This window comes from Nuphar pumila, chromosome 3 (assembly GCF_984573655.1).
Source record: "Nuphar pumila chromosome 3, dmNupPumi1.hap1.1, whole genome shotgun sequence".
In the NCBI taxonomy this organism is placed as follows: domain Eukaryota; kingdom Viridiplantae; phylum Streptophyta; class Magnoliopsida; order Nymphaeales; family Nymphaeaceae; genus Nuphar; species Nuphar pumila.
In genome coordinates this window covers 16,354,796-16,376,967 of record NC_143251.1, presented here as the reverse complement: position 1 = coordinate 16,376,967, position 22,172 = coordinate 16,354,796, and the positions used below count along the sequence as shown (strand labels likewise).

Genomic DNA, 22,172 nt, shown 5'->3' with positions numbered 1-22,172 from the left:
TGGGACCAAGGGTTCATCAGCACTTTCTGTCAAGCCACCTGCCACTCGAGCCAGCCGAGCGGGTGTGATCCTTTCCAACTTTGGTAATGTTCACGTGTTGCCCTTTTAGAGGAGGAGCCTCGTAAGCTATTCGGAAGTTCGAGTAACAAGGGGAAACATTTAAAAGTGAAGACCCACATTCTCATGTAACCATTTGTACATGAAAAAAGTCCTGTTTGGGTCGCAGAAACTGGAACTCGTTTTTTTTTTTTTTGTAAATTGTGGGATTATGGCGGTGTGGGTTTTTAGGGTTTCTGTCTCTTCTTTTTCTACTTCCTTCTCCATCGAGCGGTGTGTTGATCGATTGATCGCTTCGCTCTGGTGAAGCAGAAAAGAAGAAGAAGAAGAAGAAGAAGAAGATGGGAGGGAAGTGTCCTCACAGGAAGGTGAAAAAGAGGAGGTTCTCTCATAAATCCGCTCGTCGTACAAAGTTCCTCCTCAAAGATATCCTTTCTCCTCCTCCCTCTCTCTCTCTCTCTCTCAAATTTCTGTTTTTTCTTCTTCTTTTGTGGCTTTGTTTGCCGTTTGACTTAACCGTCGTTTGCACGCGATGATGCCGTCTTCGAGGAACTTAAGAAGGCAGGTGAAGAGGGAGCGGAGAACGGTGCGCCTTTGCCTCTGGACGACGATCTACCCGGGATGGGCCAATTCTACTGCCTCCATTGCGAGTGAGGACGAGACCGCTCTTTTTTCTTCTCTTCTCTTCTCTTTTCTGTTGTTGTAGTTGTTGTTTCTTCCTTTCCCGTTCGCGCAGAATGTTATTTTTAAGTTTCTTAATCGTTTCCCCTTTGATTTTTGTTTTTGATCGATGGAAAAAATCAGCCGATATTTTGCCAATTCATCCGTGCGAGACGAACACTTTCGAACCAAACGCCACAAGCGACGGTATGTGCTTCCTCTTGCTGCCTCTTTTTCAATTTTCATGTCGTGTTTGCAGATCTCTTGTGAATTAGCGCTACAGCTGCATGCGTTTCTGTTGGCACTGGATGTATCAATTGGCTTATTTTCTTTACTTCTTTTGTTTTGGTTGCTATCGAAAATGATCAGAAAAATAGCGAAAACTACATCATTGTAAATTAGACAAGATTTTCATCGGAAAGTAAGGAATTTGAGTAATGCTATTATGCACAAAGTCATGGTTGATATCAAGATTTCTTGCATTTCTCATATTGAGCTTTAGTATCTAGGTTACTGTACTCGCGTCGCAATCATTCTTTTGAAGGTGGATCGTCTACGTGCTTTTGCTGGTAAGGTCTAAAGCAGACATCTTTTTTCTATTTGATGAATTTACTGATTGTTAGCGGTCTGCAACAAAGAACTTAGCGATACTTGGGTGGATTTGTATGTCGTCTGGTCTATAAGTTGTATTTATATGCTAGATGGAGGCAGGAAAGTATAGGCACTTTGCATTTTCTTTATATGATGTTTAAAACATTATAGGCATGTCTTGTTTGTGTATTTTAAAATATTTAAGTTTTTTTGTTCTTTCTTATTTCTTATTTTTTATTTTATTTTAAATAATTATATTTTCTTGTGGGTCTAGGCAATGCCTAGGCACTCGACTAGGTGCCATCAAGTGCCTAGTGGGGGACAATGTCTGGGCTCTGCCTAGCTCTTTTGACTACTAATCTTGCAACATATCACTGCGTATCATGTTATATAACATGCATTGCACAAATTGCCTCTCTCATGATTTTTTTCCTTTCCCTAGTCATGTCTGGCCAAATTTAAAAAAAAAATAAAAGGAATCATTTTATCCCCACTTTTCATACTTTAAACCTGATATATCACCCCAATATATACATACCTCTAGGGTTTTCCATACCACAAAACTTGTTTTTCTTTTTTGAGATTTTTCTCTACTCTAACCCTTTGGAGGCCTTATTTGTGCAAGATCTTCAAGGATTTACCTTAATCCAACTTTTAGGAGGTTACATTTGTGTTTGAAACATCCAAATCTACAATTTTAAGGGCAAAAGAGGTCAGGATTTCTTATCTTTACTCTAGTTTTTTCAACTTTTCAAAGATTGAAGATTTTAGCGATTTTCTCATAATTCTACCATTGTAAGGCTTTGTTCATGCATGAGGAGGCTAAGTCTACAAGTTTAAAAAAGTACAAGTGAAGGCATTGATTTGGAAAGCTACATGTATATTGAACGCTTTCAAGTCAACATGCATTAGGGTTGATAGTTAGTTTGCAAGAAATGAGGAGAAGGGTGCAACAAACACCAAAAATCATAATCATCATTAGAAATGTGAAGTTGGTGGATATTCTCAAGCATATGAAGAAGCTAGGAATAAAGTCAGAAACAAGATGCTAGAGATTCACATGTCAAAAATTTGGAATAAGTAAACTTAGTATATTTAGAAAACTAAATACATAGTACCCTTTCCGTTTGGGTGTTATGAATGCCAAGATTAAATTTGTTCTTCAAGTTTTTCTTGTGCAGTTGGTTATTAATTATAAGTTTTTTTTTGTGGCAATAATCTCAAATGCATATTTTGATTCTTATGGTTTAATAGTTTTTATTTTTAACTTTTGGTAAAGGTTTTAAATTGAAATTTGTTTTGTCTTTTTTTTTTGTATATTACAACACACAATACAATAAATTTGTATCTTATACCTCTTTATTCTTTAATATGCAATATGACATGCTTTTTACAATATTGGTTCACATGTTAAAAGATTCATAGGAGGCAAGCCATAATTTTAAACCAACTCACATTGATATTGTTAAGTATATATATACTTATTGCTATGTGTATCTACATATATATACATATTAATATATGTATATATTTCTATTGATGTAATAGGCAATACTCAATAGGGGTATTTTTGTCTTTTTACTGATTGTAATTAGTTGTGTTCACTAGAGATTTTTATCGAAGGCATTATTGTCTTTATAATGTACTTGATCCAAAGAACCGTTGGGAGTGCTCCCAACGACTATTTATAGCCTTTGGGTCCCTTTTTTTTTTGTGTGTATATATATATATATATATATATAGGAAATGAATCCCCTCTTGTAAGAATTCTTTCTCAATCACTTCCTCCATTAATAACATGTATATTTTTATGTTTTTCTCTTTCCCATTAGTGGTTTTGTGGTTGTGTTCTTGTATTTGACCCATAAGTGGTCCCTGTTTATGCACACTTTTGCATGTTTGTAAGGCCCCATAAGAGGCATCCTATTGTTTTTTATTTTTTTTTCATTACATGGTATCAACTGACTGCCACAACACTCCATAAGGGCCTGTTTGTTCACACATACGATAGAGGAAAAGACTTTTCGTTGGTGACTTGATTTTTGTATGATTTTAAAGTTGTATGAAAATTTTTTCACATGAAACTATTCTAGATATTTGTTTAAACTTACATGGGAAAATCATCACATTAGTGGGTCCCACAAAAAATAGGTTTTTTTACATCTATGAAAGGGATGCACAGTGAGGAAAGGACATGAGATATGCTTCCCCAGGGGTGGGTATGTTTTGATTTTCATATGAAAATAGCAGAGAGAAAGTTGATCCCCATTGTTCAAGCCTTGCATTTTCTTAAGCTCGGTATGAAGTGACCCATTTTCTTGTGATACACCGTGAAACAAATGGGTTCTTGTAGATACCTAAATCTTTAATTAGCTTGTCAAGGTCTTAAATTTTGCAAGCTTGGGTTTTGACTAGTTTCCTTATCCTCCATTTTAGAGTTAGAATTATTAATTTGTGTCATTCTTTCATGAATGATTCCTTCTTTTCACCTTCCTCTCTTGAGATATGTTTGAACTTTGAGAGGATAAATTTAATGGGGTATGTTCTAAACTTGATCCAAGTCCAAATTAGGTCCAGTTTAGATCTGGTTCAGGTGATTCAATTCAAATTGGTTCATTTATGAGCCAAGGTCTAGAATTTAGTGTGCTTGATTGTCAGTGACTTTTTTTTCTGAGAAAAAGTTTTATATAAGTCTTCATGTTAAATACTGAAAATGCTCCTAGAAATTTTGATTTGAAAATTGTAAAAATTGCTAGGAAATGTGCCTAAAACTGGACTTAGGCTCTATCCCAGATTCATTCTAGGAATGTGTGGTTTTCATGAAATTTCAAACATAGTGATCAAAATATCCTTGATTCCTTGATTTATTGGTAGATTTTCAAAAACACCTTCATAGTGTTTTTAGAAAAAGGGTCAAATTATTCTAAAAATATTTTTAAAATTGGACTTAAATTGCCAAAGTCCTATTTTGAATTTTAAAGGCTCCCAAATAGCCCCAAGGTTTATTTTTTACTTGTCAAAATCTCGATCTGGTTTCCGAAATTTAGTCGGGAGTGACTGAGTCCTTGAAAAATATGAGAAAATACCTATTTGATTCTATTTTCATTAAATTGGTAATTATGAGCCTCTCTCATGTTTTCTCACTTGGAAAATGTGTGACGGCCACGGCCTACGGACTCATTTTGAGCCAATGGGGGACCCATGGGACAGGCATAAGGACAAAAGCCTAGCTGTTATAAATCTTATGATAACTGTTGAGGTTTTTACTTTAAGGGGAAAACTTATAAAAGGGCTTTGAAATGTGGGAGAGAAGAGGAAAGGTTTTTGAGGTACACTTCAAAAAGAGAAAAATATATCATGACATGGATGTGCACATGACAGCCGTGCACCATAATAAGAGCCAGAATTAAGGCTGCGTAACCAGGTGTGATCTCCCAAATCTCCTTCTGATGCCTGAATTTATTGTGAGAAAAAGGAAAAAATATAACACTTTTGATGTTCTTAGGCAAGACTGAGGTGTGTTCGAGTGACCGCATGTGTGTTTTACACCGAACCTAGTTGCTGATATTTATACTAGTGTTTTTATCCGCCTTAGGAAAACTTCAGATATATAATTTGCAGATTAAAGAATATCATTGGTATATGTATGTCCATAGGTTTGCACCTGTGGTTCTTTTTGACCTTGTTGGTTTTGATTTTGAAATCACACTCTTGTTTTGCTATATTATTATTGTATATGAAAGTATCAATGATCAATAGGAATAAATTCTGCTTCTTGCACAACACGTTCAAATGGTCTTTGTTTTTGACTAGTCAATTCCACTAATAGGGCATAAGCACCTTTGTCTTACATGCACTTCTGTGTACACCAAATTAGCATCAGATTAGAAGATTAAAGCCACACGCTTTATTCACTTTTTTACATGTTCCCTTTGAAAAGTCACTATAGCTTAGAAGCTCTAACATCTCCAGTGTATGGCTGCCAGCTACTATAATACATGCGTGTATATGTTTGCAGTTTACAGTTTGCACCATGCATTCTTGGTTGCAAGTATTGTTTTTGTACTGCACTTTATTTCTATTTTCACATGCTTATATAGGCACAAACTGCACTTGATTTCTATTTTCACATGCTTATGTAGACTTGCTTGTTGCAACATTGTTTAATCGTCTCACATGTTAAGAGGCATTAAGCTGCATTCTTGCACCTGATAAGACGGACCTTGCCAAGCTTTTCAATATCTGTAATAACGTGTTCTTTTAAATGAGTTTTGTAAACTCAAATTGTGCAGCTTTATAACAGCATCTCTTAATGAGCTGTAATATATCATAATGGTATCACAACTCTTTGAGAAAGCTTTTGATGATTTTATTGTGGAGTTATATAGAGTTCTGACATTTGCTCATAGCAGGGTAAAGCAAATGATGGGACCTGCACCACATACCCAACTGGATGCAGAATTAGCTGCTGGGATGGGAATGCCTGACAATGGACCGAAGCTTATGTCTATGTGACTGGACTTTGTGTGTTGCACTGAGAAGTGTGAATTGTTGACTAGCAAAATTTTGAACTAGCATGGCTAGTATTTGCTAGAAAATTAGTATTATAAAGAGAAAATATGACATGGGTTTGCGCTCATTTGATGTACATTAGGCAAAATGATAAAGTTTGTGAGATGAAATTGATCGTATCAATTGCAGGGAACACCATGCAATAGATGGCATTGCATCACTGCTTCAGGCATCCTATTTATGTTAGGCGAAGTCATAAAATTTATTACATGAAATGGGTCTTACTGTGATCGAGTCATCTGTCTTCATATGTGCTTCATGTCTCCACTGTAATTGTCAACAGTTGTCAGTTTATGATTTAATATTGCAAAGATGCCTCGGCTTCATGAAAACAGTGTTTCCATCCAATGCAAGGCTCACAAACAGAGAACTGTTCATAAATCATGGTATTTACATGGAGCATGTACGATCATTTATATGTGGAGTAGAGTTGCTAAATATTGGGGCAGTTGTGAATGCAACAAGAAGGTTGAACTTTTTAAGGAATAGCCTAGGTTTGAAGACCGTTTGTAGATGCTTTGTCAAAGATTGATAGGGTGCTTCTATGATGGTACAGTACCACCATAACTTATGGTGATTCACACTTGATTTACATCTAGCCTCCAAATGCAAAATCTAACCTTTGGATCTTGTTTAACATGGTCTATTTACTGTTTTCAGGTGTTAAAGTTGACTGAAATATGATGTTTTATTACCATTTCTTGACCACCCTTATTTTCATGAATTGTGAGCTGTTGATTTTCAGTCCCAAAAATAAGATCTTATGATGTATTAGATGAGATAAAACCTTCTAACACAGTAGACAAACCGTGCTAAATGCATCTGTATGATCAGATCTACCATTTGATTTGATGGATAGATTCATACAAACAAGTGAGTACCACCATATGGTATCATGGTTCAGAGCTGCCTTATATTTTTCATATTTTTCCTAGATTGATTAGCTGCCCATCCTTCAATCTTGTTCGCTATTAAACCTTTGGATCCTTTGAGCTGCTTTCATTAATATTCAGTTGCATTTCATTCATTTATATCCGTCACTGGTCTCCAATACTTTCCTGTTTTCATATGGATCCTGGATTCTTGCCTCTCTTGAGTTATAGGTTGATTTGTCCGGATTTATTTCAAGGTAATGCTAGTTTGCTCTATGATATTACATTTGATTCTTACCTTAATCATCAAAAGATATTCAACATTTTAAATGTAGCGAATAACCAAATTGACAAAAAGGAATGAAAGGTGAGAGTGAAATGATTTGATTGATAGTGGCCAAAATGAGAAAAAAAATCCAATCTTTTAGATGAGAAAAACTTATGTATAAAAGATAATTAAATAGATATCTATACTTTATACTAACTACTTGTAAACAAGTGATGAGAGGCATTGGCATGCACACATATTTAGCTTTACAACAAATTTTAAAATCTCACAAGTTATGTTGGGCTTGTTTATAAATTTTTTAAAATATGTTATAATAATGCTCCTGTCAAGCACAAGAGAGAAATATCCACAATCCGAGAGAGAGAGAGAGACTGGCGGTGTGTGCGCGCAATCTAAAGATACTATTCCCAGTAAGAAAAATATGTAGATAGCACTTGTAAAGTTATTTCCATGAAAAACAACAAAAAGAATGAAGAAAAAGAAAGCATGTGTGCCTCATGTGGTCGTTACCAAAATGTTACCCCCACGTAATGCACGTCCGTTATTTGGAAGACCCGTAAGATCAGACTTGATCTCCAACCTCCCTTCTATGCGTGGTCCATGTGGCGTTCGGGAGCGTGCCCTGATTATGTCCACTCAATTTTCAGTGGCGCTGCGTCCGTCCATTCCATAGTAAAAGTGACGCTGTGATAACACTCGTAGGAAACAATTATTAAGTTGGTTTCCACAAAAGAATCCGTTCCCCTTTTCACCACCATCACCAACAGATAGCTGCTTACTCTTCTTGTTTCTCGTCTTCGATGGCGATACATGCCGTCTTCTTCTCCCCTTCCTCTCTGTTCCCCTTGAACAAGACCACCACCAATATTGCTCCTCTCCAACTCCCCAACTCCCCATATGCTCAATTCTGGCGCAGGAGCACTTCCCTCCTATTCAACCTCACCACCGTCTCTCCCCTTCAAGGCAACGGTAGAAGACACAGGTTCTCCTTCTCCCCTGGTGTGGCCTACGCTGCCGCTTCTGTCACCGAGAAGAGCATCCACGATTTCACCGTCAAGGTCTTGCCCTTTAACCAAAAAGGGTACACGATGCTTTGTTGAACCCAATTGGTTTTGTTGGTTGATTCGTATTGGTTTCCTTGTTGGTCGTGTGTTGTGAATCTCAGGATATCGATGGGAAGGATGTTTCGTTGGGCAAGTTCAAGGGAAAGGTGCTTTTGGTTGTTAATGTTGCTTCTCGATGGTACCAATCACTCCTTTGCTCCATTTCTGTGCCTTTTTTTTCTCATCCTTTTTTATCCAATGGTTTTTTTTTGTGGGTGTTGGCTTGTTGCTTTAGTTTACTTTCCTGTTGGATTCTATCCTTCGTATGAGATATTGACTTGTTTTTTTTTTGTTGGCCTTTTTTTTCTGCTCTTATCAGCGGTTTAACTAACTCCAATTACACAGAGCTTTCTCACCTATATGAGAAGTACAAGTCTCAAGGTGAGTCTGATTTATGTCAATTCTAGCAAATTTAGTACCTGTTTATGCATCATGATGGATGGAGCGAATGAAATATTTAAAGCATATTACATTAGAAAAGTAGACTCATGTGTTGTCATGTGACATGGTCAACCAAAATAGATGTTTTGCAAATACTAAGAGAGAAAAGATTATGCTGCTTATGGATGTGCAATTAACTCAGTGACCATGGTTGACTAGCTAGAGAACTGGGAATGACGTCAACATTTTGAGTGGCTCTACAATTCGTGTATGCTTCTATGAGAGTAGTCTTCACTCCATAAGCAATAAATTGGTTCCTGCTTAAACAAATTCACACTAGTTATTTCAAAATGCAAGAGTAATCACTCGGGTACTTTACACATGTTGTGCACATCCCAGTTCAACAACTCTTAAGCACACAACAGTTCAGCAAGAAATGGCTGCTTAGGTTTGTAACTGGGATGTTTGATTGCACGGACAGGACTGTGTAGAACAGTTCTGCCTGGACACTGCTGGCCGGACACAGAGGTGCCTTGGACAAGCCAAGTTTTTGTCCCAGGTATTCTGTGCCTCTTTTTTTTTTTGGTTTTTATCCCAGGTGTCCTGGACACCACTATGCCAGGTGGGGCGTAGTGGTGGAACACTGCAGAACACCTAAAAAGTATCTCGCAGGATGTGTGGGAAATTGTGTTCCAGCCATCCCAGACATCTGCTGTTTGTGGCCTGCGTGAACAGCAGTGACTCGCAGATGCTGATGTCCACACAATCAAATACTAGATTTGGAGGTTATGTATAATTAATAATTGCATCTACTCCTAATTAATCTTGTTGAATGGCAATTTGTACATCAGTTTTTTCCCCAAGGAATTGAATGATCTAGTAATTTTTTGTATTTAGGGTTTATTTACGTGGTCCTGCTTATATGAGCTTTCAATGAATGTATGTATATATATATATATATATATATATATATATATATATATATATATATATATATATATATATATATATATATATATTATATTTTAGTTCATAAGTTGGTAAATGGCAACATCTGCAAGAGGTAGTGTAATGTTAATTTCAGAAAAGAGGCAAGTACTTAAATGAAATTTACTTCCAGAGTCAAGTAGCTAATTTAGCTTCCAGCGAATGCGCATTAATGGATTTCACCTGTAGCTCACAGGCATGCGGTTGCTTTTACAGGCTTTGAAATTCTAGCCTTCCCTTGCAACCAATTTGGTGGGCAAGAACCTGGTACTAATCCACAGATAAAGGAATTTGCATGCACAAGATTCAAAGCAGAATTTCCTATTTTCGACAAGGTATCCTGTTTTTCAATCAAACAGTTCTATTTTTCATGTTACACTGTGAGACTACACTTTTTATCATCGTTTCTGCAAGGCAGGTAGATGTAAATGGGCCAAATACTGCTCCTGTGTATCTATTTCTCAAGTCAAGTAAAGGAGGATTTCTTGGTGATCTGGTGAAGTGGAATTTTGAAAAGTTCTTGGTGGATAAGGAAGGGAAGGTGGTAGAAAGATACATCCCAGCAACAACGCCCTTTCAGATTGAGGTTCCTTCTCTTTTCTGGCATCTCATAAAATGCTTGAGATTGTTCAAGGAAAAATAAATCTAATTTGGAACAATTACCTGTTCAAATGATCAACAAGTATATTTCTATTGAATGTTATTCTTTTTTTCTGATAGGTTGAATGTTATTCTTCTAGATTAAGTGACCTAGAGATTTTTCAATATAGTTTATTAATAATGATCTCCATTTCTTAGAACCTCTCCTCTTATGCTTAACAATTTCTCTCTTGTACATACAATTCCTATATCTTTTCCTAACAGCTTCTTGCTTTCAAAATCCTCTTAAAATGTAAGTTCGTCACTTCCTGCTTTTGCTACCCACATTATGCCTTCACTTCCCACAAATATAGTGAGGACTAGTTTGAATCACAGGGCAATCCCCTTTGAAGCAAGCCATTGAGATAATGAAAATACTTTAGCATGCAGTTCAATTGGTAGAATTAGACCAATTATAAAGCATAATTTGAAATAAGGTTCTTTTCGGAGTTTGAATAAGACCTATTCCATATGGAAATAGCTCAGATACTCAGACATTATGTTTGATAGCCTTACAAAAGAGACATCTGGGTTTCATTTGAGCGGGTGGCTGTTAGCAGTATGCAAGGATGTGTCACTGAAAGTTCTGTAATTTTACTTCATGACCAGAAATTTCTGCGATTTGGTTTCCATCGGGTCCTCTACACTTGTGTTTTATGTCAGACCTATAAGATGGCAAATATGCGATAACATTGTAAGTTATGTGTTTGTAAAAGGATATAGTTTGTAAATCGCTTATGCAAGCTATAACAGTAATTTTGATGATCTAACCCTAAACTATACACATTATTATAGAGATGTCCCTTGTGTCTGTGTGAAGTTGGATGATCTCCTTTAGCTGTTGATCCTATCCTTTCTCCCCTTCTATGCTGCTAGCTGATTTTTTGTTATAGTATCAGAGTGTAAGCCTCATTCAAGGTAAATGTCTTCCCTTGCTTTCTATTATTTTTTTCATCTTCTTTTTTATTTCATATCTGATACGGACCCAATTCCTGAAGACCCCAATCCGCATCCATTGTCCCAAGATCTCAAAGTTGATCTAAGTTCATTGCATCAATTACCCGAAGCGGATCCATTTGGTGCTGCTCCAGCTCCAAGCTCCATCCAACAATGGAAACCACCCCTAAGGCACCACCTCATCAGATCAGCTATGTGGGACCCATCATTAGGAAGCCATATCAGCCAAGTAGGACCTTTGACTAGGGCACCACCTCATTTCAGCATTGAAGGCACAAATGGGACTTGGATCCACCAATCCGCCCCAGAACCGATCAGCCTTTGTGGGAACCACCAGGGGGCGACTTCCCTATTTTTGGAGATTGGAAAATCATGTAAGTTGTTTTTGTAATGAAATCAAGAAGCCTCCACACACCTCATACAAGAGGCATAAAGCAAACCCTCAAAGAGGTACAAACACAAAAGCCACTTAAGGGCTAATAAAAAACACTCATAGTATGTTCTTTATTAATGATCAAATGCACAAAATGCATAGGTTACAACATATATATATATATATATAGATATAGATATATATATATATGTGCAAAAAACTAGATGTTGGGGAGGGAGCTCCCAACAGCTAGATTTCTAACCATTGGGGAGCACCCAACAGTCAAGGACAAAAGTGCCCTTGACAATACCAACTAAATACAAAAAAACAAAAAAATAAAAACAGAAATAAGAAAAACTAATACAAAAAATATATAAAAACATGAGATGACAGTTATGCCCCTAATGGGCAGATTCTATTACAAGGTCAAATGACCAAAATACCCCTAAAAGGTATTATCTATTACAAACTCCTTATATATATATATATATATATATATATATATATATATATATATCATTCTGCCCCATTAGGCCCCTTGAAAAATCGTAATTTTTGGTATTTTTTCTCACATCTAGCACCATACATGTGATCTATAGGTTTCGTTTTTTTTTGCTCATAAAAATACATTTTTTTGTCGAAAAAACATGATCCAAGAGTCTATTATTACTAAATCGAGCATGCTAAACACATCTAACGGTTCAGATCTATCATAAAATACTTCAAACTATGGGGCCTAATGGGGCAGAACGAGAAAATAGGACCTAATATGTTCAATTCTCATATATATATATATATATAGAACTGAACATATTAGGCCCCATTTCTTGTTCTGCTCCATAGGTTTTAAGTGTTTTATGATAGATCTGAACCGTTAGATGTGTTTAGCATACTCGATTTAGTGGCGATCCAAAGGCTGAGTGATCACATCTACGGTGTTAGAAGTGAGAAAAAAAACTGAAAACTATGATTTTTGAAGGGGCCTAAACCGCACACCAGGTGAAACCCACCTCAACCTGGCCCTTCAACCTCCTGTAGAAGGCCTTGACCAAGCCTAGCCAACCCTACTAAGTCGAACCCAACCTTTGACCTTAGCCCAAACCTCTTCTTTAACTTACCTAAACCAAGGTTGTCAGTCAAGGAAACGGGAGCGAGAAGCGATGCAGGAAGCGAGAAATGAGACACTTCTAAAATTTTAGGAAATGAGAAGCGCAAAATGACTTACAAGGGAACCGAAAATCGTCTCAAAAGCGAGTAGAGAAGCGAACCGGAAGCGACGTAATTATTAAACCGAAAGCGAACAAGGATTCAAAAGGAAAATGAAGAGGGAAGCAACCTAGGATTCAAGTGAAAAGCGAAAAGGAAGCAAATAAGAATCGAAAGGGAAATTAAAATGTAATTATATTTTTGCTAATTTACCAAAATAGAAGATTTATATTATCATTGACAAAATAAAACATGAGTAGATAACATTAAAGTTGATTTATTAATCTCAAAATTGAATCATATATGTAAGCGCAACCATTTAACAAATGTATCCTGTTGCAAGCATTTAAAAAATAATGCATCAAGAAAAAATCATAATTCATATTCATGTTGCAACCATTTAACAAATGCATCATGTTGCAAGCATTTAATAAATAAATTTATCAAGAAAAAATCATAATACACCCATGGAGGTCGTCGAAGCTCGCTAGATTTCACCGAAAGTTTGGGATTCTAGAACAAGAGGGGTTAGGATTTGGGAATTGAAAATCCGTAACCCTACTCAGTTTTTGTTTTTCATATTTCACGAAATTTCAAAATGATTATTTTACCTTTTAAAAAATTCTTTTTCTTTTATTTTTTGAGTAAAAAAAATATTAAAGGTTAACTTAAAACTCTCCAAGCTCCCCCCAAAAAAGAAGGATATTGGGAAGCGAGCTTCCTAATAATGGGAAGTGTGTTTCCCATTTAAAAGGGTTGCTTCCCTCTGCGTTTTACGCTTTCGAAGCGCATTTCGGGGAAGCACGCTTTCCATTTAAAATGGGTGCTTCCCTCCACGTTTCGCGCTTTCGAAGCACATTTTGGGAAAGTGCGCTTCTGAAGCCCTATGAGTGCTTTCGGTAACCCTGACCTAAACCGAGTGACCTCAAATCAGCCCAAGTTCTGTTTGCTGTTAACAACAGAAATTGGTATGACCGCTTGCAATCTAGGGCTGAGATTTTAAACCTAGACCCTCCAACATGTCCCCAACCTACCCTCCAAAAATCAGAATTTTTCATCAACCCAGTTTTGAGGACCATATTTTATACCCGAGCCTGTCATAGTCAAAACACAATCCTAACCCAATCAAAACCTAAACCCTGTCACCTGTTCTCGAGCTCATATCTCCTGTCTGTGGAATTTGTTCCTAAGATTTTAATAGGACATTCTTCCACGTGTCCAGAGCCTTGTCCTAAAATTTGAGATTTTTATGTATAGTAGTTTGAGAGAACTGAATTTTCTCTCAAACTCTGTCAGAACCAAACTGAATCTGACCCTGATTTACCCGAATCAGCCTGCCTAACCCATTAGCTTGAACCCGGTCTGAACCCGTGGGCCCAGGCACACATCAATATTTCCTGTGTTTTTACTCTTTTTTGATTAAATGCTTCCTTTTGACCCTTTCCTCGATCTGCTCTTATCATGTTAAACAGTGAGGAATCTACAAAAAGGCATTCCTTTTTGTTTCTTTTTTACACATGGCCAACCTGTGCTCTTTGTATTCAGTTCCGACTGTAAATTCAGATGGATTGTCTATCTTATTGTAAAATAGTCTATCTCATTTTATGATCAGATCTGATTGTTATTTAAGCACAGGTTGGCCTGTGTTTGTTAAAAAAAAGGGAATACTTATTGATGTTAGTGACAATTCAAGCTAATGTCAGCCTTATACCAGCCTCACGCAGTACCTTGTTTGTTTTTTCCCTTGCCCTTAGTTTATACATTTTTGCTGTTTTAGTTTAGTTTCTCATAATTCATTCATTTAACCTTGATTCTTGCCTCCTTTGCCACCTAGATGATCAATTATTGTGTCTACTGAATTTCTTACTGGATGTGTGTCTAAAGAAGGGGATGGCGGTGCCTATCAAGAAAAAAAATGATAACAGAGAAGGTGTCTACTTGCAATCCAGATTATGTTGTTTAGAAGAAAAATGATGAAGCTGTACATTGAGAAGTACTCCTGCTTACTATTGTGGCTTGAGTGCCCAAAACTTTTCAGCACAAAAGCAATTGTGGAGCTATAAAAAATGTATTTATTCTGAGGTAGTACCTCAATCATATCAAGTGTCGTTGACCAGTTTGCTGCAGTAAGAAGCTCAAATAGTGATGATATCTTCATGCAAACGCTAGAATGATTGGGCAATGAGTAAATGGCCTTTATAGTGGTGATTACAGGGAGAGTTCCACAGCCTACTTTTGAAGAGCTACAGGCCATATTGTTTGATTATGAAGTAATGTTTGTGTTGACTCAAGATTCAACTAAGAATACAGTATTTTCCCTGTATATAACTGGTAATGAAGGTGGTAGAACATCCTGAGTAAGGGGTAGAGGTCTCAAGGCTCACGGAAAAATATTATGTTTGCCTTATCTCCTTCCCCTTATTCCCCAGAGATTCAGATTGTATGTCAAATATATTGGAAGCAAGGTCATGTTGCTGGCCATCACTTTTAGTAGTTTTGATCCAACATTTGTCCTCATTCAAAACTACATTTACTCCTTCCATGCATCCGTTGTTATCTTCTTATGGACAGTGTTCACCTCTAGTTATCACCACTTTATCAAAAAGCATGCTGTCTCGTTCAGCCACAGTAAACCACTATGTAAGCTGTGAATTCTTGTGTATTGCACCACTCAACAGCTTCTTTTTTCTGAAAGTGATGGTACTTGGACTTTATGTGGCATATCATATAACTGCTGATTATACCATTTGAGAACTGAGTCACATGTGATGAGTATCGTAATCCTATTACTCATGTAATGAAAGCAATTATTCCTGTTTCCAGTGACCCTATTCATTCGCCAAAGACTTCTGTTTCTAATATTCATTGCAATTTGCTTTACTTTCTCGTTTTTGTTGATTATGTCGGCTCCTGCACCTCTTTTTTACTTTTTTCTTTTTTATTCTATGAAAAATCTTTGCATGAAGATGATGTTCATTAAAGGAAAGAGATTGCGAAGATCTCTGTATTTTAGTGAAGCTCTTGAAAAGTCCTTGTCCAGCTCCAATAAAGTCTTGCTTTCTATTCAATTGTCACTTAGTTCATTTTTCAATGTTTGTTCAAGTGGAGGCCAATTTTGGAGATACCATGGCATTATGGCATGAAACTTCAGAAGATTGTAACTTAAGTTTTCATTAGATATTGAACAATAAGAAGCTCCTCTCTTTTTGTTACCAGGATTAATATTTGACAAGTTTTATGTTCTACTTCATCTTTGTAAGAGCTGAGATCTCCCTTTTGGTCACTGTGATAAACAAATTTTTTATTCTGATATTGCAGAGATAATGCCTGTTCTTTGTCAGAACCGCATGTTGTGTATATACTTGAATCTGTTTCCTTAAAACTAAAGATTGTTATTTTCCACCTTTGTCCATTTTAAATCTTATATGGAGGAGAAGGATTCATGTGGAAGACCCAAAATGATTTTCTTTGTTGGTTCATATCGCCGACCCCAACTGTTTTGGGATGAAGGCGTAGTTGTTGTTGTTGTTGTTGTTGTCCATTTTAAATCTTATATTGAAAATCAATTATGCAGGAGAATTCTAGGGTATAACTTTGATACCTTTAAATTATTTACTCGGTAATGGTATGTTGCATGGTGCATGTAGTAGGGTATTTGGCCATGCAGGACCTTAGCTTGGCAACCAATTGATTAAATAAATTGCTGCATAGAAAAATTCAGCCCATAAACCGGATGACAACTATGGGATGGTGTTTTTGCTTTGCTACACCATCCATCACTTGAGTAGACTTGTCTTGTTCAGATGCTCACTTGATCTTCGAATCTATTCTTGTGTCATGCTAGTATCTTCAGTTTTCAAATTTTCATGGAAGATTAAGTTGTTTGCTTATATGATTTATTTTGACATCATTCCTTCAATTACTGAATTTATGAATTGCTGGCTTCTTTTTGTGCAGAAGGACATTCAGAAGCTTTTAGCAGCATGATCACATGTTCTTATGATTGCATAGCAGCAGTCGATGGGTATGATTCTGAGCAAGTCTCTAGTATCAATTTCAAATAACCAGATTCTCTAATGTAAATAACAAAGATTCCCAAGGTATTCCGTTCTAGAGGCACTGCCTGAACTCTACTGCTTCCAACAAAACATATATATCTTATGTGGTTCTTTAGATGATATTGTAATCTATGCTTTGAGTATGACACTCCTCCAAGAAGGTAGAAACTCAGAGATCCTTTAGACAACCCTGAAACTTTTTGTGTACCACACTTGTGTTTCACTTCATGGTTGTGCTTTCCACTATTTACTGATATTCTCCTAATCAACTCTTCATCATAAGGGAGCCTGCTTGGTTTGATGCCTATTGTGTAGCTTGCTTGCACATGTAGCAAAACAAGTTGAAAACTGAACTTTCACTTCTCTCTAATATTATTATGTTTTTCTCTAGTTATAAAAGTTTATGGTATTTATAGTTGTCGAGCTTCCTACCGAGCAAAATCTACAAATATTAAAGATATTTAACTTCCAACGTCCTATTAAGATTACTAATTAAGTTGCTGTGTGTCACACGTGTGTGTTTCAGTTCCTTTGTTAGGGATATTTTTATGTATGGTAGTCTTGTATGACAAGCCAAGGACAAACCAAAATCTTTTGGTGAAAAAAATGAAAAATTGATTATCATTTATCTATGGAAAGCATACATCAGATCAAAATTTCTTGTTGGAGAAGACAAAAGTTAATTACATCAGATCAAAATTTCTTGTTGGAGAAGGCAAAAGTTAATTGAGGATCCTTCATCCATTAGAAGTATGCCCACGGAAACACTTCAATCTTTCAATCTTGCTTCAGTCTGACCGGAGTACTTGTCATAGATATCACTGCAGATGGCAACAGTGCTTGAGAAGACAGAAATAATGATGAACCACGCCAAAGCCTTATCTCTCCTTGTTGCAAGGGCATGGGAATCTCTGCTTGGAAAAAAAATGGACAGGCAATTAAGAGGAAACAAAATTACTCATCTCTTTGTTTTAATTATTTACTTATATGATTTTAGGACTTGTGCCCATGTCTCTAACTGTATCTAATCATGTGGTTAGAGTTCCCAAGTTACTAGCCCTCCTTTGTTTCATGTAGTTTTCATGGGAAATTGCTGAGCTAGCACCCCTTTCCACCATGGAAAAAGAATATCCTAACATCATTGTGGGAAAATGCCATGTGGGCACAAGTAGTCTTCGGTTTCTCCCACCACCACCTTTTTACGACAAAAATAACATCTTTCTCTAAGTGCTCTATAATTTTTAAATTTGCCTCATATCTAAATTCACAAATGTTTGACTTCTTTAAAACCATTTTACCCTTCACATGAGTGAACCTTTTGAAGTTCACGTGATATATCAGTACACTCTCCGAGTACCACATACTCTTACTAAAAGGTAGATTCACACGTTTTTCTTTTGCGTATTTTGCGAAATTCATATAACTAAATCTATGATCTTATAATTGAAACATGGTGAAATTTCACAAATATTTCACATATTTATTACAAAGTTTGCATAACCAAATTTGCGAATTTTCTATAATTGAAACCTGTCGAAACTTCCTAAATATTTTACTAAATTTATATATAGTACGAAGTTCGCATAACCAAATCTTTAAACTTTTTGTAACTGAAACTTTTGTAACTTTATAAAATTTTTACTAAATTTGTATATATAGTACAAAATTCATGAGATATCATGTGAACTTTCTGTTATTGAAACCTCGTAACTTTGCAAATACTAGACTAAATCTGCATATATAATACAAAATTTGTGAGATACAGTGCAAACCTCCTATTATTGAAACCTGATAATTTTGCAAATGGAAAATTATCATACTATATGTCAACAAATTTGACGTATTTTCTTAAATCCTCATAAATTTTAAAATTTTCTCAATGTCCAATTTTGTAGGTTTTTTATTTTTTAGCACCTTTTTACTCTTAGCATGATCAAATCTCTCAATTTTTGTATGTTACATTGCGATACTCTCTCGATCTTGCTAAATCTCACTAAAAATAAAATTTGCACGGTATTCCTGCAGGAATCACAATATTCAATGCGAAAATGACTACTTTACATCCCAACAAAGTAGATTCTCATAATGAACGTGCATGTCTTCTCCACCTTGCAACCCCCATGCAAAATTCCTTCTCGCTTATTTCACAATCCCCATGCGAAATTATAAATTATGTGATACTTATTGTGAAATTCTCTTACAAATTTTGTCAGGAGTTTTGTGTTGGTAATTGCGAAGTCTACTTTTGATACAAAATTCATGAAAAGTTTGTGAAATTTACATACTTTATCATGTTGTCGACTTTAAGCGATGCGAGCTTTTCTTTTTAACGTATGAATTTACCTATATATATATGCATTTGTTTTTACCCTTTTCTCTGTATCCATGTGAAGATTCTTGGGAAAGTTTTTTTGCTCAATTTCGATGCTCATCAACTTCTTCAGATAGTTTTTTCATTCCATTCTGATGATTACCATTGTTTTTTATTATTTTTTAGATATAAGTTAGTATTTTTGTTTGGTTGTTGTGGATGTATTATGTATGTTTTCCTGTTGTTGATGTTTTATTTATGTAACCCTATGTATGGTTGTGAAAGTTACTTTGAATATTAACCTTTATCCACCCCCTCGAGGGATTTTTAGTATCGCAGGTGCGTCCGTCTAATTGCCATCGGGTGTTTTGAGTGTCTAAGAGTGTGCATCACCCACTCCCTCACTTATTGAATCACATCATTTGTTATATGCTGCAAGGTCTTGGCAACCTCTTAAAAAATTGCTTTTGCGTGTTTGCTCTTCCTATACTTAATATTTGGTGGTTTTGTCTTGTGTATTAGAGTTAGGGTTGATTACACATAAGCATTCAATTAGTTAGATGTGGTTAGGGTTCACTGTGCACATACATTGAATAGAGATTGCGAGGGTTATTGTAGGTTGGTTTTTTGAGTGATCGTTGTTAACTCAATGATACATTATGTGGTTGGTGTAGGAGGTTATGATGGATTATGAAAGGGTAGAGGTATTTTAATTTAGCATTGATCAACCTATTTGGAGATCTATATTGGTCTCTAAAAACAACTATAAAGAATTTATAACATTGATGTCTCGTAAAGTCGGATATATAGAAGAGTCAATGATCATGCAGTATAAGTGTTCTCCAAAATTAGATGGCCAACATATATGGAGATAAGAGAGCAACCAAGAAAAATTGTGAAGCCGCCGGTGGATTTGCGATCATCAACATTCTCAACCTAGTTTGCATAGGAGAAGGCAGTTATGTAGAAGTTGCGGCACTTGGGAAGGAGAAGGCCATAATGAAGAGTATGTTTGACATATCGAAGAATCCTTTTAACAGCCGTCCAATGCGCAGTAGTCTGATGCATGTACGGGCAAACTTTGTTGGTTGCAAAGGCTAAATCCGGTCTAGTTACAGTGAGACTACAAAGCACACACAATTTGACGATATTGGGTTAGATCAACTAGCAAGTCACCGTCATGAATAGACAACTTGGTGGAGGTAGCCTTAGGTGTGGTGATGGGTTTAGCCCCGACCATATTCGTACGGTCTAATAAAACTAACATGTACTTTTGCTAAGTCAAAGAAAGACCATTAGGAGTAATTGTAGATTCAATGCAAAAAAAAAATGTAAGGAACCTAGATCCTTAAGGGCAAACTCATCACCCAACCTGTCAATGATGTTAGTAAAATAACCTGTAGAGTTGTCAATGATAATTAAATCATTCACGTAAATAAGAATATAGACAAGGAGAGAGTCTTTATAAAACACAAGCAACAAAGTGTCTACTCGAGAGCTCACAAAACCAATGTTGAGAAGAAAATACCTTAACCGCTAGTACTAGGCTCGAGGGGCTTGTTTAAGGTCATAGAGATCCGTATGCAACTTACACACCTGATGAAGATAGTGAGGGCCCACATAACCTTGCGATTGTGTCATGTACACCTCTTCATATAGGATGCCATGAAGAAACACATTATGATCATCTAGCTGACGAATGAACTATACTAAAGAAAAAGTAATAGTAAGGACAAACCAAATAGTGAAAGGTTTGACGACAAGACTAAAAGTTTCAAAATAATCAATCCATTCTTCTTGACTATAGCCTTTAGCAATAAGACGTACCTTGTACCATTATAGGGTGTCATCTGCATGTCATTTGATTTTAAAAATTCATTTGCGCCTAATAACATTAATATTAGGCTTAGTCCAAACAAGACTCCAGGTGCCAATCTTTAAAAGAACATTAAATTCGTCTGTCATATCCTAGTGCCAACGACCATCTTTTTGTGTTTGGGTGAATGAGATGGGTTCTGTCTCGGTGAGAGGCAACAAGAAGCACGACTGGGGATAGGGTACCGAGTGGCTAGATAGGTTTTGGGTTTCAAAAAACTTGTCTAAGAGCGGGTTACCATTTGATGGGTATGGTTAGGAAGTGGGGCTGAAGTTTGTGAAGACGAACCCATTGAAGGATAAGTGGATAGGTTGGGGCACCAGGTCAAGTGTGGGACTCATGGAGAGAGGTGGATTGAGCGGGAGAAGACCAGACAGGTGAGGGGGAGGATGATCCACCAGTGGTAAAGGGAGGGGATGGATACAAGGAAGGTAGGAAGAGGTACAAAGGGGTCTGGTTGTAGGGGAGTTTTGTAGGGAACATCGAATTGGACATGATGACTTATGATAATTTTCTCAAACACAAGGTCAAGGCAAAAGTATCCTTTGTGTTGACTACTATAGCCCAAAAAAATACATTTTTCTCTCTTGAACTAAAGTTTATGATGGTTAAAAGGTCGAAGGCATGGGTAGCAGAAACACCCAAAAGCTTTGAGAAAAGTATACTCAAGGGTGGTTTGAAATAGAATTTGAAAGGGAGACTTTTTGTGTGTAACATCATACGAGAGTCTATCAATCAGATAGGCCGCAGATAGAAAGGCATAATCCCAATACTTTTGAGTTGGTCCAACTTGAGCCAGAAAGGTGAGTCCTGTCTCAAGTATGTACCGATGTTTTCGTTCAACACAACCATTTTGTTCATGTGTGTGCGGATAAGTGACATGATGCTCAATACCACACGATTTCAAATATATAAAAATCAGCCTATATTCTTCTCCCCCAATCACTTTGGAGGGACTTAGTCTGATGTCCAAACTTGGTTTTCACTTGTTTTAAAAAACTTTGAAAAGTGAGAACACTTTAGACTTTTTCTCAATAAAAAATATCTAAGTAAATCTAGAGAAAAGAATCCACAAAATTAACATAATATAAAACATCCTCTAATACTTGAGACAACACAAGTCCCTAAACGTTAGAATAAATCAAATGAAGTAGTTCATCAACATTATATTATATGTAGACGGTTCAAAGGGTAAGGTGTGACTCTTACCTATTTAACATGCCTCACAAACAGAACTATG

The 22,172-nt window shown here is 36.4% G+C and overlaps 2 protein-coding genes across 2 annotated transcripts; both read left to right on the top strand.

Annotated features, from left to right (window-relative positions):
* Positions 1-341: 341 nt before the first annotated feature.
* LOC149842125 (uncharacterized) lies at positions 342-5,990 on the top strand. Its single transcript, XM_089998917.1, has 4 exons — positions 342-483; positions 587-707; positions 862-924; positions 5,721-5,990. The coding sequence occupies exons 1-4, from the start codon at positions 399-401 to the stop codon at positions 5,821-5,823; spliced, it is 372 nt and encodes a 123-aa protein (XP_089855043.1). The 5' UTR covers positions 342-398; the 3' UTR covers positions 5,824-5,990.
* A 1,653-nt stretch (positions 5,991-7,643) lies between these two features.
* Positions 7,644-17,144, top strand: LOC149842124 (putative phospholipid hydroperoxide glutathione peroxidase). Its single transcript, XM_089998916.1, has 6 exons — positions 7,644-8,099; positions 8,207-8,283; positions 8,464-8,525; positions 9,729-9,847; positions 9,931-10,098; positions 16,645-17,144. The coding sequence occupies exons 1-6, from the start codon at positions 7,842-7,844 to the stop codon at positions 16,672-16,674; spliced, it is 714 nt and encodes a 237-aa protein (XP_089855042.1). The 5' UTR covers positions 7,644-7,841; the 3' UTR covers positions 16,675-17,144.
* Positions 17,145-22,172: the final 5,028 nt, after the last annotated feature.